General features: G+C 37.3%; 1 protein-coding gene across 1 annotated transcript in view; it reads left to right on the top strand.

Moving 5' to 3' along the window:
• tex264b (testis expressed 264, ER-phagy receptor b) overlaps nt 1-6,862 on the top strand; it is a 30,461-nt gene extending 23,599 nt beyond the window's left edge. The window contains exon 4 of the mRNA XM_086087054.1: nt 5,655-6,862. Within this exon, the coding sequence (XP_085943180.1) occupies nt 5,655-5,926 (272 nt within the window). The 3' untranslated portion in view covers nt 5,927-6,862. The remainder of the gene's footprint in view (nt 1-5,654) is intronic.
• Nucleotides 6,863-14,102: the final 7,240 nt, after the last annotated feature.

Here is a 14,102-nt window from a genome sequence, read left to right as displayed (position 1 = left end):
CCAGCAAGATGGAAACCGTATGGAAAAGTGGCTTTCATTGTAAAAGATGCACGAGTGTGTAACGCTATTCCATTTGTCACTAATTTATCCTCGTGAGACTTCTATGCTTCTGAGGGAGTGTTTACCGCAGCCACTGCTGTATGAAGCGCATCCTATTATGCAATGTGTAAAAAGAAGTTCCTGTGATGGGAAACAGCAGAAGGTTTTCTGTTTACTTTGATAAAAAAGAGGCCTGGATTTGAACTTGACACAAGTGGAAACTTGCATCATACTTCTGTGATCATCTTTGTTTTTCCTGTTCAACATATGGCCACCTTGCCCAATGATGTCACAAGAGAAAGGGCTTTATCTTAATATTGGATTGATTAGTCCTGTACTAATTGTGGTAAAAGAATGCTTCGTATTGCTTATGATCTGTAACATGCTTAAATTAGTCAAGCGGAATTCAACTGTCATGATTAGGGATTTAACGATATCCAAATGTCATAAATCACGATATGATAAATATCACGATGTGAACCTCACAATGCGATAATATTGTGGGGAGGTTGGCAATATTAAAAAAAAAAAGAAAGAAAAAAAGCTCATACACAATACAGTTTTTTTGTAAAATATTTGCTGGTATTTATGGGAGTGATAACCACGACAGTGGCCAAAATATTCCTAATTAAAATTAAACTGCACTTATAAACAAACCACTAGGGTAAGCTAGACCTACGATAATGGAAACAACCTCACCTTTTTAAAAGATGTGCTACTTTTAAAGTTAACTCATTCACTCCCAGCCATTTTTACTGAAGCAACCCCCTTCGCTCCCGGCTGTTTAACTGGATTTTTACCTATTTTGCAAGGCCCACAGAATATTGTGTTCTATTACTATAAAAACATGGAACCTACCAAAAGAAAAATTAAAGTCTCTTCTTTCATCAGGAAAAAAAAAATGTATTTCCGTTTTGCAGCAATTGGTATTAGAATATGGCTAAGTTTCATCATTCTTCTGTTTAAAACAGCGGAGGAAAGAGCTTTTTGCAACATGGCCATGATTGATCTCGCATACTCTGCTGCCACCTGCTGGCCGTTTGTGTTATAACTACCATTGCTTCAAGCATTCTCTTCAGTTCAGAGATTGCATCAAAGCCTTCTTTCTGTATGCTCTAGCATTTAAAAAAAACAAACATGAAAAACGTATACATACGTCTTTGGGAGCATTCTAATATTGAAACTCAAAAATATTTATACGTTTTTGGGAGCAAATGAGTTAATATCGTGCCATGGAGACGATATATCGTGGCAATTTTGATATCGCGATATTGCCATTATCGTTACATCCCTAGTCATGATAAGCATAATTGTGATTAATTGTTAAGTGTTGAACACAAACAGAACTCCGCTTGCGTATAGCATAACGGGTTTTAATGAGGGATGTACCAATACCGTTTTTTTTCAGACCCAGTCCAAGTAAAAGTTCTTCCATCATCTTACAACATAACACCACTACGTCTTGCCATTGTGATGAAAATGTTGCTTTTAATCCAAATATTGTTCAAAAACAGAAGCTTTTCTTGAACATGACACACTTCAGTCGGATATAACACTTTTCACGGTACCAACTTGCCATAAATGACATTTGAACACCCAACTACATGTTTATTGTTTCACTGAAATGTAGCATGTAACACAAGGTGTAATAAATCTCATCAAAATCAATCATTATTAATTCTCGTATTAATCCCACAAAGAAAAAGCAAAATGTTCCCAAAAAGTTTAGTTTTTTTTAACTCTCAGATTTAAAAAAAAATCTTTTTACGCTTGATGTGCCCTCTTAGTTCTAAAAGTATCCCGTCCTCACAAAATCACCGCTCGTCATGTGTGCCGAGTGGATGTGACGTTCGGGTCCGCGACTCGGGATAATGATGTGACAGGTAGTCGTGCTCCTGTCACACTGTGATCTACTCACTCGGGTCGCCAACTGGAACCTTGGCCGGTCCACTCACCCGTCCAGCCTGCATAGGCTCTGTCCCGCCTCCGCACACCGATTCTGTCTCGGGGGCGGGGTGATGCATGGGTCTGGTAGACAGCAGCTTAGAAATCCTCCTGTCGCTTCATGTCTGTTTTGGTCATTTCTCTTTAGTGGCAATATGTGCATTGATGTCAAAACATGAAATAGTTAGGTCTGAGTTTACTGTATGTTCTTTTCTTTCTTTTTTTTAATGGCCCGCATTGAAGCACATTATACTGAATACCTCATATTATATTTCTGTGTATTATTCCAATCTCTACACTACCAGTCAAAGGTTTTGACACAATTTCTTATTCAATAGCACAAGAAATGGTATCCAATATTTGACTGTTTGTGTATGTTTCTCTCAGATGCAGTTGGAACAAACGGCTCAAATACAGAATCAACTTCCACACCAAAAATATGAAGCATTCTTCATCCTGAAGTTTTTTTTTTGTTGTGATCCAAATATTGGTAGTTTGCTTTTGGCATTGATACAGCGGTGTACCATTAGCATAACTCATTCCTCTATTACAGTGCGGTATGCATGTTTTTTGTTTCCATTAACTCATTCACTGCCATAAATTCGTTAAAAAATAAAAGATTATTAAAAATTAGGGGCAGGAGGCGATAATTTAAAAAAAATTGTAATTAATCGCATGACTTCACTAGTTAACACATGATTAATCACAAATTTTATATCTGTTCAATGTACAATGAAAAAATGTCTAGGTTTTCATACTCTTGTAAACAAAAGTGGAAAAAAATGTTAAACTAATAGAAATAGTTCAAATGAATTTTTGACGTTTATAGCCGTCAACGGCAGTGAATGAATAAAAAAAAAGAGAACATATTATTAAAAATTGGGGGCGTCAGGCGATTAAAGTTTGAATTGTAATTAATCGCATGACTTCAGTAGTTAACTCGCGATTGATTACAAATTTCATATCTGTTCTAAATGTACAATAACAATTCTAGGTTTTCATACTCTTGTTAACAAAAGTGGGAAAAAATATTAAACTAATAAAACTAGTTCAAATGAATTTTTTACGTTTATAGCCGTCAATGGCAGTGAATGAGTTAAGTTTTTGTATTGCCTGCATTCATCACAGGCATAAACTCTACGTGTAAATTAATCAATTAAGATTAAATTAATCAAGCGCTGTCAGCTACCTTTAAATGGGCTTTTTGATTACAACTTTGCATCCACATATGAAGATGACTCAGAGGCTTGTTTTAATCTTTCAACCGCCATATATTCTTATGTAGGGCTACACACCCTAGAAGTGATTATTGCATCCAATTCTATCCAGTTTGACCCCAGTCTAATATTCTCTGTCAACATGGAGAATATTTTCAAAACAAGATTCTCTACTTTAATATCGTATCTCTCGTGCGGTGGCATTTAACAAGTGAACCAGTGACACAAGGACATGAGCATATCTGGTCAATGCTGATATGACACCGAGTGACTTGCAGGCAAGGAACCGAATGAAAAATAGAAATGTAACAAATTACCTGCTTACACATAAAGATTATACTTGCATGCTCGAAAAGGAGTAGGAGGAAGTGCAATACTGTGTTGTTTACTTTGTTGTTTTTAAAAAAGTATTTTCCCCCATTTTTATGATTAATTTTTTTATATTTTCCGGAGTAATTTTTCCTGAATATTTTTCTCCCATCCATCCATTTTCTTAACCGCTTAGTCCTCACAAGGGGTCGCGATATTTCCCCCTCCTGTTTTTCAGAATATTTTTTATGACAGAAAAAAAATCTGTAAAACAGGGGGGCGGGATTAGAAAAAATATATACCGTACACACAAAAAAAAAACAAAGGTCCCCCCAAAAAATTTTCAGAATAACAGAAGGGTTTTTTCCCAAGTGAATGCAATACGCTACTAGAATCATGTGGCTAGAAAAATAACCTTAGTTGAAGCCACATAATCAAACCTCAAAATTGCCCGAATGTTGCCAGCAGCGACCTCAAACTGCCACTTGGCCCTCTTTATCTCAAACTTGAACTATAACAGACGTGAAGAGACTTTTTCCGAAGCCAGTTAATGATCTGTTCTGTTTGCACGCTGGTATTTGCTCGCCTTTCCCCTTCTTGTTTCATGCGAAAGGTTAGTTCATGCTGTGTGTTTATCTTCCTTATTGAGTTGGCCGCTAATGACAGGCTTGTTGCTTATTTGGACATATTGATTTGAGAAAAGTGTTATGTTATGTGAAAACACTCACTGCCACACAAAAGGGCAAAAAGGGCAGCAGACTGGTACACGCAGGTAAAACATTGATCCTATTAACCTGCAAAGGGCAAACAAAAAAAACCCACAGGGAATAATAAGGTTGTATATGGAATATAAATTTCTCATGAAAGAGAAACAATTTAATGGATGCAAAATGTCTTCCTGATGTTTCACGCGTCACTGCTGGCAACACTCCAACACTCGCACCCCTACCCCTGCGACCCCCAACTGCGCGCTTATGCCCATCGGCATCTCAGCTCTCTAAAATGCTTCAGACAACAGAGACAGACGCACTACACACTCGTACCCGTCGACGGGAACGCGCAAAGGGGCACAAAGGTGGAAGCGCAAGTACTGGGACGCGGCCCGCACGCCGCAAACCGGAACCGGAAAACAAAGCTGATGTGTGAAAACCTGGAAGTTGGATGTCCCGCCTCCTCCGTGGCATATACCCCATTATAGCGCTCTTTAAACCAGGGGTTTCATCCAAATTTGATCTCAAGTGAGCCGGACTATAGTCCGTCCGTGGTCTAATAAGTTATAAGTAGCTGATCAAAATATATCTTTATTAATTTAATCAAAATAATTACACATACATTTTGAAAATATTCCCATTTATTTTCTTATTGAAGAGTAATCTAAAATTTCTATTAAAAAAAAATAAAATAAAAATTGCATCAAATCTTGAGTAACCAGCCAGATTTCAGGATGTCATTTGAGTGGTAAATGCATTGGTTGTATTATTCAAACTTATTTTAATACTACAAAATAATTTAGCATGTTCTCACATTTTACTCCTATATATATATATATTTATATATATATATATATATATATATATTTATATATATATATATATATATATATTTATATATATATATATATATATATATATATATTGCAAGCTATCAATTTTAATATCAAATTACTTTTCTTTTCCATGTGGTCATAATACTTTTGCCTTCTGCACTTTTGCAGAAAGAATGATTATTTTTCTGAGAGAAAGAATGATTTTGATTTTTATGCTAAAATGTGAATCTGCTATTGACAGCCAATTAACTTAACTAGCCAGTTTTGCTATTCTCATGAGAAAGGGAAAGAACAGATTTGATTTGACTGTCCATTTTATTGGTATTTTGCAATTGAACCAGAAGCGCAAATGTCGGGATATTCACAGCCGCACTGACAAATTATGCATTCCGAGCAATGGTACATTAGCACCATCAATGTTTTTGCTTAAGGGAGAAAACGAATATGATGAGTTGCAACGCAGCTCAAATTGGAGCAGGCAGATTTCGCCTGAATCTCTCGGCTTATTTGGGAAGCCCTGCTTTCCTTGTGTTTGTTTACGAAAGCGCTCCAACCATCTGTCCCATCTCCTCCTCTTCTTTTTGATGGCTGCTCTCTAGGTGCAGACTCAAACAGCGAATACAGCTCAGGGACCGAGATTCTCCTGTCGGACAGCCGAGAGACGTCACTGGCGGCGTCATCGGCCCGCTCCGAGTCGGTCCGGGACCGCGGGGACGCAAATCCCAGAGGGGGGACGTCCAAAGATCGCTCGCTCACGGAGACGAGCTGGGAAGGGAATGACCACGAACGAGAGCAGTTAAATAAAGACTCCAGCCAGGTGAGCCGTGACCCCGTCCCGCATTTGTTGGGTGTTGTCGGCGGCGAGGAGTGAAGGTTGACTGAGCAGGTTTAAAGATTTATACAGTAACCTCTGGTGTGTCAAAAGTTTCTCTGGAAAAACTAAACTAAAAAAAAAATGAACAAAAAGTTGGTTGGTTCTCAGGACACGCTGAACTTCTTTGCTTTTTCAATGACCCTCAATCACAAGCCCACTCTTCTCCTGGAGGCACACATTTTGAATACATTTCTTCATGCGTGAATGTTTTTTTTTTTTTAATGACTGGAGAATGTACTATTCGTCCTTGCAGCAAGGATTCCTGCTGATATTTTTTTCACCTGCTGCTTTTTTGCTGAACAAAATCATTTTTACTTGAATTATTTCCACTTTGTCGCTCTCAAGTTCAATTTGAAATATTTTTATATTACACTAGAAAATTAATTGACACACTCGAGTATGAGGTGGTCGTGGCTTCTTCAGCTTTCTTTTCTTTCTACTCTTTCTTCTATAAGAGACTCCGCAAGATGTTGGCGTGTGTCCGTGGGGTTTTGTGGGAACATTTGTGAGATCAGAGTCCATTAACGTTGAACCGAGAGAGGGGGCCTGCCTAGTGTTGTAGTTCACCCCCCCGAGCTGTTTGTTGGTGGGGATGTTCCACTTCAAACTCATGCACAGATAACTTTATTGATGTGGTTTTTTTTCTGCACTGGTGCACAGAAAAAAAAAAACCTTTACCAAGTTGTTCCTTCGAAGATGGAAGCGTACAATTGTTCAAAAGATATTGATACGATGAATAATTAAGATTGCTGGGGAACTGAAGGATCCAGTCCTATTTAGCAAGCACCAAACTATGTTGCAGTTCTAATTGTGTTCCTGTCATTCTTGAAATCCGCTGATCATTTTAAGCTTTTTTTTTACCACATACAGAACTAGTGCTTTGTACGGTTTTTGAGTTCTCTTAATGGTTTTAATAAATGTATTTAAGACCTATTGTGAATGGATTATTGTTCTCCAGGATGTCTGATGACTAAAGATGTTCTTCTCAAATGGGGGTGGGAGAGAGCATGTGACCTCTGAATTTTTATTTTTATTTTTGCCATTCTCAAATAATGTGCAATTGCACATCCACTACAATAGGTGGCGATGATGCTCTCATTGTTAGCGCGTGCTCAAAGAGAATAAGATCCTCTGCAAAGACAAATAATACTATTTATAGTCGCTGCGGAGAGTTTGCGGTGGGGGCTGAAATATTTTCTTCTTCATTTTACAAAAAAATATTGAGAAGCACTGGACTAAAGGCAAATGCTATATATAGACTAATGTTTCCCAACCTTTATTGAGCCAAGGCACACCACCAAACAAAACTCACAAAAGGTTAGAATACTGAAATGATCTCATCTCAATTGAATTTTTATTTTTGGTAGGAGCCTGGAAAAAAAGATTAATGGTATTTCCATTCATTTCAGTAGGGAAAGATGATGATGAGAGGACAGATTTTTTTTTAAGGCCGATTCTGATTCCAGTATTTGTTAAAATGCAATTTTGATACCAAATTTATCAGCCGATTAATTAAACAAATGAAAATAAAAAAAAGAATACAATATCTTCTTCTTAAATAATAATAAATATGTGAATTACCAGTAGAATATTTATTACTTTGCAAAAGAGAGAAAAATTTAGTCACTTTTTTTGGTGTGGGAAATGTTTGAATGTCTTTGTCTTGCATTGTAATGCTAAAAACGGGCAAAAATCCGCCAAAAATCTTTGCCAATGTTTGCTGATTTTAAAAGAGCTAACTAATATCGGCCGGCCAATTAATCTGTTGGCCCAAGTTTTGAGTTACAAGTGTGGTCCTGGAACGTATTAATCTCGTATCTCAAGGCACCACTGTCCATTAACTTCAATTACTAAAGTATCAAAAATATCACTATTTTATTTTAGAATCAATTTTAGAACATTAATGGTATTAGAGGTCAGTATCGATCCGCGCATCGCTAGTTCACAATTTGTTAAAGGCATTTAGGGGTTCCTGAACTTAACAAATCTGAGTACCCTTGAGGCATGCAATTGAATAAATGGCTCCTGTTTGAACTATCATCACCCTGTCACCTCTTCCGATGATCCGTCCTCATAAATTCACACACCATTTTAATGCTCTGTTTGGTTATCCACTTCTAATCTGCCATTTATTTGCTTTAAACTAATGCCAATTTCCCACTGGTGCCATTTCTGCGTTTCCTCTCCGAAATAAAGATGGCAGCAGCAGTCTGCAAAGACCACCTGATGACCCGCAGCCTGTGATGTATGTGCGGTCATATCCATAGCCTTCATCTCTGAACAAACAAAAGATCACAGCGAGCTTTTCACAGCAAGCCGCTCGGTGGCTGCGAGTGCGCAGGCAGCACACACTTGCCATCAAGTCCAAGGCGCGCCATAAACGTTGATTTGGACTAAATCGCCTTTGAGCATTTGGTATCACGAATGTTCATTCCGGACTCTTCACTCCATCGAGTTGGCAAGGATGAAAATGAGGAAAACAATGGCTTTTTTTTTTTTGGGTCTTGTCTTAAATCCAAGCTCGTGAAGCCTCTCCTCCCATTTTCATCACTTGAGACTTGATGGAAGTGTGAGTCACTCTGCAATGCTTCCCAGTGGACTGAGTTAAAGCCTGCTGCAGGATATAATTATTAATTCTTTGCAGTTATTACTTTGCACAGCCAGAATTAAAGTAGAAACATTTTAGCAAAGCCTTTAATAGGTCAAATTTGGCAGACCGAACCCCTCCCTCCCCAGCGTGGTTATGCAGAGACGTGCTACAGTCAACCTGCAGTCGATTCTTATGATTTACAATAATTAAAATAATCCCTAAACTAAACTAGACTATCCAGGGATGCCATCCAGTAAATGTCATTCATTTAATAATCTGATGTTGCATTTTAAAATGATGGTGGCCTGCCTGCCTGCAAAAAATAAAAATAAAAAAGTAGTCACAGACGTGGCCATTCATAGCGGCGCTTACAAATCTTAGCAACTCTCCTGGGAGAAACATGTGGCCCGTAACCTACTGACCTGCGTTTACGCTTTGGTGAGCTCAATTTTTATTTTAACAGCAAGGAGCTGACCATCAGCCACATCTTAACATTCGACACACTAGCGCAACTGCCCCTTAAGTCAATAAAAATGTTAGCATATAGGGCTAATATGTCAACATTTCCTACCAAAATACCAATAAGGATTATAAAACATGTATTCAATTTGGAGTGGTGGGAAGTAATGAAGTACAAATATTTTTTTCAGTTTTTTTTTTTTTTATGTAGCCATACTCCCATTTTATGGCCTTATTTTAAAGAATTGTTTGATGATGTCAGCCATGTACAGCAATGATTCGTGGCTTATGCGTTATAAAATCAGCAACCTCTACCATTTTTTAAAAATTCTCTGTCCAATTTGGAGAGGAAAAGTAGATATGAGAATATGTGTTTATATATATTTTTATAGTTATCATTAGCTAATTAAGCTTTTTTTTTTGTTACTCAGTTGGCAAGGTTATGCTAATGTTTTGATAGCATAAAAGTCGAGCTGATGCTAACAAGCTCTTAAATATGGCATTAAACATGTTTTTGTTCTCAGTATGTGCTCGAGATATGTTATGAGGGAGAAATTATTTTGTGTACAATGATGTATTTTTATTTATTTTTTGATGTTGTGCCAAGTTACCAAATTGGCTGTATTGTATATAATTTACAGTAAAAATTAGTTTTACTTTGTGCTTATGTACTGAAAGGGGTAGTCAAACCAAAAAATGATCTTTACAAGAATATGTTGTATGTGCCCCCACCACTCTAAACACGACATTCTGATTAATATCGTGTTTTTGGAATATGAATAAAACCGCAAAATCCACCTGTTTTGAGCCTTCTCAGCCATTTTGCCATTTGCTGTTGACTGAAAATGACATCGCAGTTGTTCAGGGCTCAGGCAACGACCAATCACGGCTCACCTATTTTCTGGGTTTGGTCATGTGACATTCGCGTGCTGAACAGTGATTAGCTGTTACTTCAACCCTGAGAAAATGTGATGTCATTTTCAGTCAACAGCAAGTGGCAAAATGGCCGCCCACTGAGATGGTGGATTTTACTGCAATATTATTCATAATACTGTGTTAGGGCTAGTGGGGCTGTATAGAACATATTATTGTTAAACAAAAAAAAAAAGGTGGGGGTTGATTTTATGTACATTTAAGTCTGTACATTTTTTAGTTTTTACATCAGTATCTGTGTTGTTACTTCTGTATAGACTCATGTCAATTTGTATAATTTCCCTTTGTTTGTCCAAAAAGGTTTTTATCAATTCCAAATACATCTTTATTCATCAATCTATGCTCGTGATGTATAGTGCAATGAAGTTCTTGTCCAGTAGATGGCATTGTGTCCACCTGTTGTACCATAAAGGTTGGGGAACACGACAAGGAGGTTATTTAGCATTTAGCACTGGTAGTGCTTTGTCAAAAAGGCGAGAGAGGGGGAGGGGGGGGATAAAGGGGCATCACCAATTGTTGAATTTACTTGAAATCAGTTATGCCTCTGGGACGCTGAAAGAATGCTGAGTGTTTATCCGTTAAATGTTCTCTAAATAAGATGATCTATAGTTGGTTTATACATTATAAATCTAAATGCTATAGGGCTTTTGTTCCCCGAGGATTAACGTGATGGATGAGATTCACGGATGTAAGAGAAGCCCTGAGGTGTATAATTACAGGCAGCAGATGTACCCCCAGCACTGCCTTGTTTACCGTGCACACAAGCAGATGTACTGCTGAAATAGCTTCAACTTCTCTCAAACTCTTGAGAGCGTCGAAGAATGCCTTCGCAGAAAAGTCCATATATGAGTAATGAGCTCAAAGAATGAGATTGACAGGACAGAGGGAATAAAAAGACTGGGATAAGTACGAGGCGCCTTTTAAACACTCTGAAGATTGGGCCGACCTATAGATCGGCAGGGAAGATTCCGTAGCTGGGCTGGAATTGTTAAAAATCACCTCTTTCCAAGCTTAAGTTTGAAGGTTGCCTCAAAGTGGAATGAGGTTCAAGAATGGCGGAGTGAGGTCATACACTGACAATGGTTATCAGCAACATCTACGGATGAATTCGGAATCTTGTAGGAAAGCAAGGACTGGATGGCTTATCGAACTCTGATGATGATGTACGATTCAACCAAAAATTTCTGGGGAAATATAGCCAGGTCAACTACACTCATGACGCCACATTGGACTCAATGTAAAAAAAAACAAAAAAATAAAAAACTGATATACACATCATGTATTTAAAACAACCACATACCTTTTTGGTAAAAGTCCGCAAGCTAAGACATTAGGGATGCCATACATGCATCAGACAGACCTTGAGTATTCCTGAAGAGCAACAGTTTCCCGGTGGAAAATGAAATTTTCCATAAGCGAAAAAGTGTTAATAAGCCAATTTGTATGCTTTTGAGAATGCACGTTGCTAAAAATGTGTTAAGAACAAATCATTTAAGACATTAGCATGTCATGCTTGCGGCTAGCTGAGTTTTGCTGAGTTTTGCTGAGTTTTGCTAACTATGTTAGCCTACTTTTTGTTGTGGTATCCTTGCTAATTTAGAACACATGTTTTGAAATGTAATTCATGTTTGTATGTTTTTGGGAATGCAAATGTTGCTAAAAATGTGTTCAGAACGAGTCATTTAAGATGTTAGCATTCATTAGCATCTTATGCTAGTGGACCTAGATTGCTAACTATATTAGCATACTTTTTGTTGTGTTATCTGTTCTAATTCAGAATGCATGTTTTGTAATGTAATTCATGATCTAAACAAGTACAATTTCACATTATGGGGTGATTATTTTTTTACATTTTGGTACAGTTTTGTGCTAATGTAGCTAGAAAACAATGCTAGTCAGACATTTTCAACAGTGCACTAATGTTCTATTATTGTCTATTGCAGTTTTTTTTCTTGTTTTTTTCCTTGTTTTTTTTTAAGAGAGAAGAAAAAGATAAAACAACAAATGGACCCTAAAGGCCATACAGCAAACATCTCTTCTGTTAAATGTCTAGTTCCTGATCGTAAAATGGCCACAAGATGTCAGCCAGTCCTGGTATGGGCCGCCCTCTCAAGTACTGATACCTTGAAATAAGGCCTGGTATTGGTCCAACCGATACCTGGCCTCGGTACTCGCCCATCCCTAATAAAAAAAAAAAAGTTTTAAGTTGTATTATTTAATTCACTGTGCGCTACCTTCTTTGTAAGCGGTTAAGAAAATAGATGGATGTAAAAACATGCGACTTTCCTTTAATTCCCCAGAGACTTGGTATCCATCATCAAAGGGTGAGTACTTCTTTTTACACTTGTAACACAGTTTAGAAAGCTTTTATTGTGGTGGCAGTTTGAGCCTGGTGAATATGAAATGAACCCAAGTAAGAACAGGCAAGCTTATTTACATTAACGACGATATTGCTCGAGTTGATGTTTGGGTGAAGAGGGCAAATAAACTCATTAAGAGCGGCGGCAAAGTTATCAGCAGCAATGAAGGGAACACATTGCAACATCCACTCAACATTGGAACTTGGCAGAAAAGTAGACGTGGGTATCATTTGCATAACAGTCCGATAAAATATTTTTGGAAATGGCAGAAGTCTTTCCTCTTGCGTGATCAACAGCGAACTTTTTTCTTTTTTTTTTGCAGACTCTTCTCACCGTTTTATTTAGAGCATCAATTTCTATAATCCAGCTAATCTAAGATATATGTCAATTAAAAAAAAAGTGCTTTATTATTCTACACTAATTGAGCAACTGTGCAAGGTTAAAAATTAATTGACTCATTAGTCGAGCTTATGTCCCGGCATCAATTAACTCATTCACTGCCATTGACAGCTCTAGACGTCAAAAATTAATTTGAACTATTTCTATTAGTTTAACATTTTTTTCCACTTTTGTTAACAAGAGTATGAAAAGCTAGATTTTTTTTTGTACATTTAGAACAGATATAACATTTTTGATTAATGGTGAATCATGCGATTAATTACGATTACAAATTTTAATCACCTGACACACCTAATTTTTAATCTTTTTTTTTTAAAGAAGAAAAGACTTAAAAATTAGGGGCGTCAGGCGATTAAATGTTTTAATTGTAATTAATCGCATGACTTCACTAGTTATTTTTTTAATAAAATAAGATATTATTAATAATTAGGGGCATCAGGCGATTACAATTTTTAATCGTAATTAATCGCATGATTTCACGAGTTAACTCTCAATTAATCATACATTTTATATCTGTTCTAAATGTACAATAAAAAAAAAAGGTTTTCATATTCTTGATAACAAAAGTAGAAAAAAATGTTAAACTAATAGAAATTCAAATGAATTTTTGACGTCTATAGCCGTCAATGGCGGTGAATGAGTTAATGATTTGGGGGCACTTTTGATTTGTTTTTAGTATGTGACCCAGGATATGAAATAAAATACTTAAATGAGAAAAACAACAAACATGTATTTATTCACATTGCAGCCTCATGTTGCATGCTTTTTTAACTACTGGGGGAAAAAGCCCAGTTAGATTTGTTGTTTAACATTTTTTACAATTTCTCATTGGAATTAATTCCCTGTTGTAAGTCTAAGTCTAAGTTATCTGTTGGTTTTTAATAATGACATAAAGCCCCAACGCCGCCACATCCTCACTACAGGATAGCAGGACTTTTGTTTGTCCACCCCTGTTATTTCCCCTGACATTAATTGGCACGTTTCTATCCAAAGTCTGAATTCAGCCCACTTGCCATCCATCATTGTAACATAAACTACAATTGTATTGCAGGAGAGAATTGGTCCCTTTGTGTTAGTTGAGAGAATTACGCAACAGGCAGGACCTGCTCGTCATTTTAATTGCCACTGCACAGCAAAAGACCTTATATGCCCAACCCCTCCTGCGCAGCTATTGTCCTAAAATGAAATGTGCGTGCGCGTGTGTTTGAAGTATGTGAAGGTGGCTGAACTGTTTGAGCAAGGAAGCCGCATTGGCGTATTCTGTGCAACCCTCTTGATGTTGCTTCCTGAGAGAAATTGTACATTTAATTGTTTTTGTGCAGCCGAACACCTCGCCAATTATGCAACAGGAATGCTGCCGATGTCGTATTCTGCGGGGAATGGGGAAAATGCTCACTTAGCTTGTCTTGAATATACACTAAATGGGCATTTC

Source organism: Leptonotus elevatus, chromosome 10, assembly GCF_054856555.1.
Source record: "Leptonotus elevatus isolate MCC_2025b chromosome 10, RoL_Lele_1.0, whole genome shotgun sequence".
In the NCBI taxonomy this organism is placed as follows: Eukaryota; Metazoa; Chordata; class Actinopteri; order Syngnathiformes; family Syngnathidae; genus Leptonotus; species Leptonotus elevatus.
The sequence above is the reverse complement of the archived record's forward strand: the minus strand, read 5'-3'. Positions and strand labels throughout refer to the sequence as shown.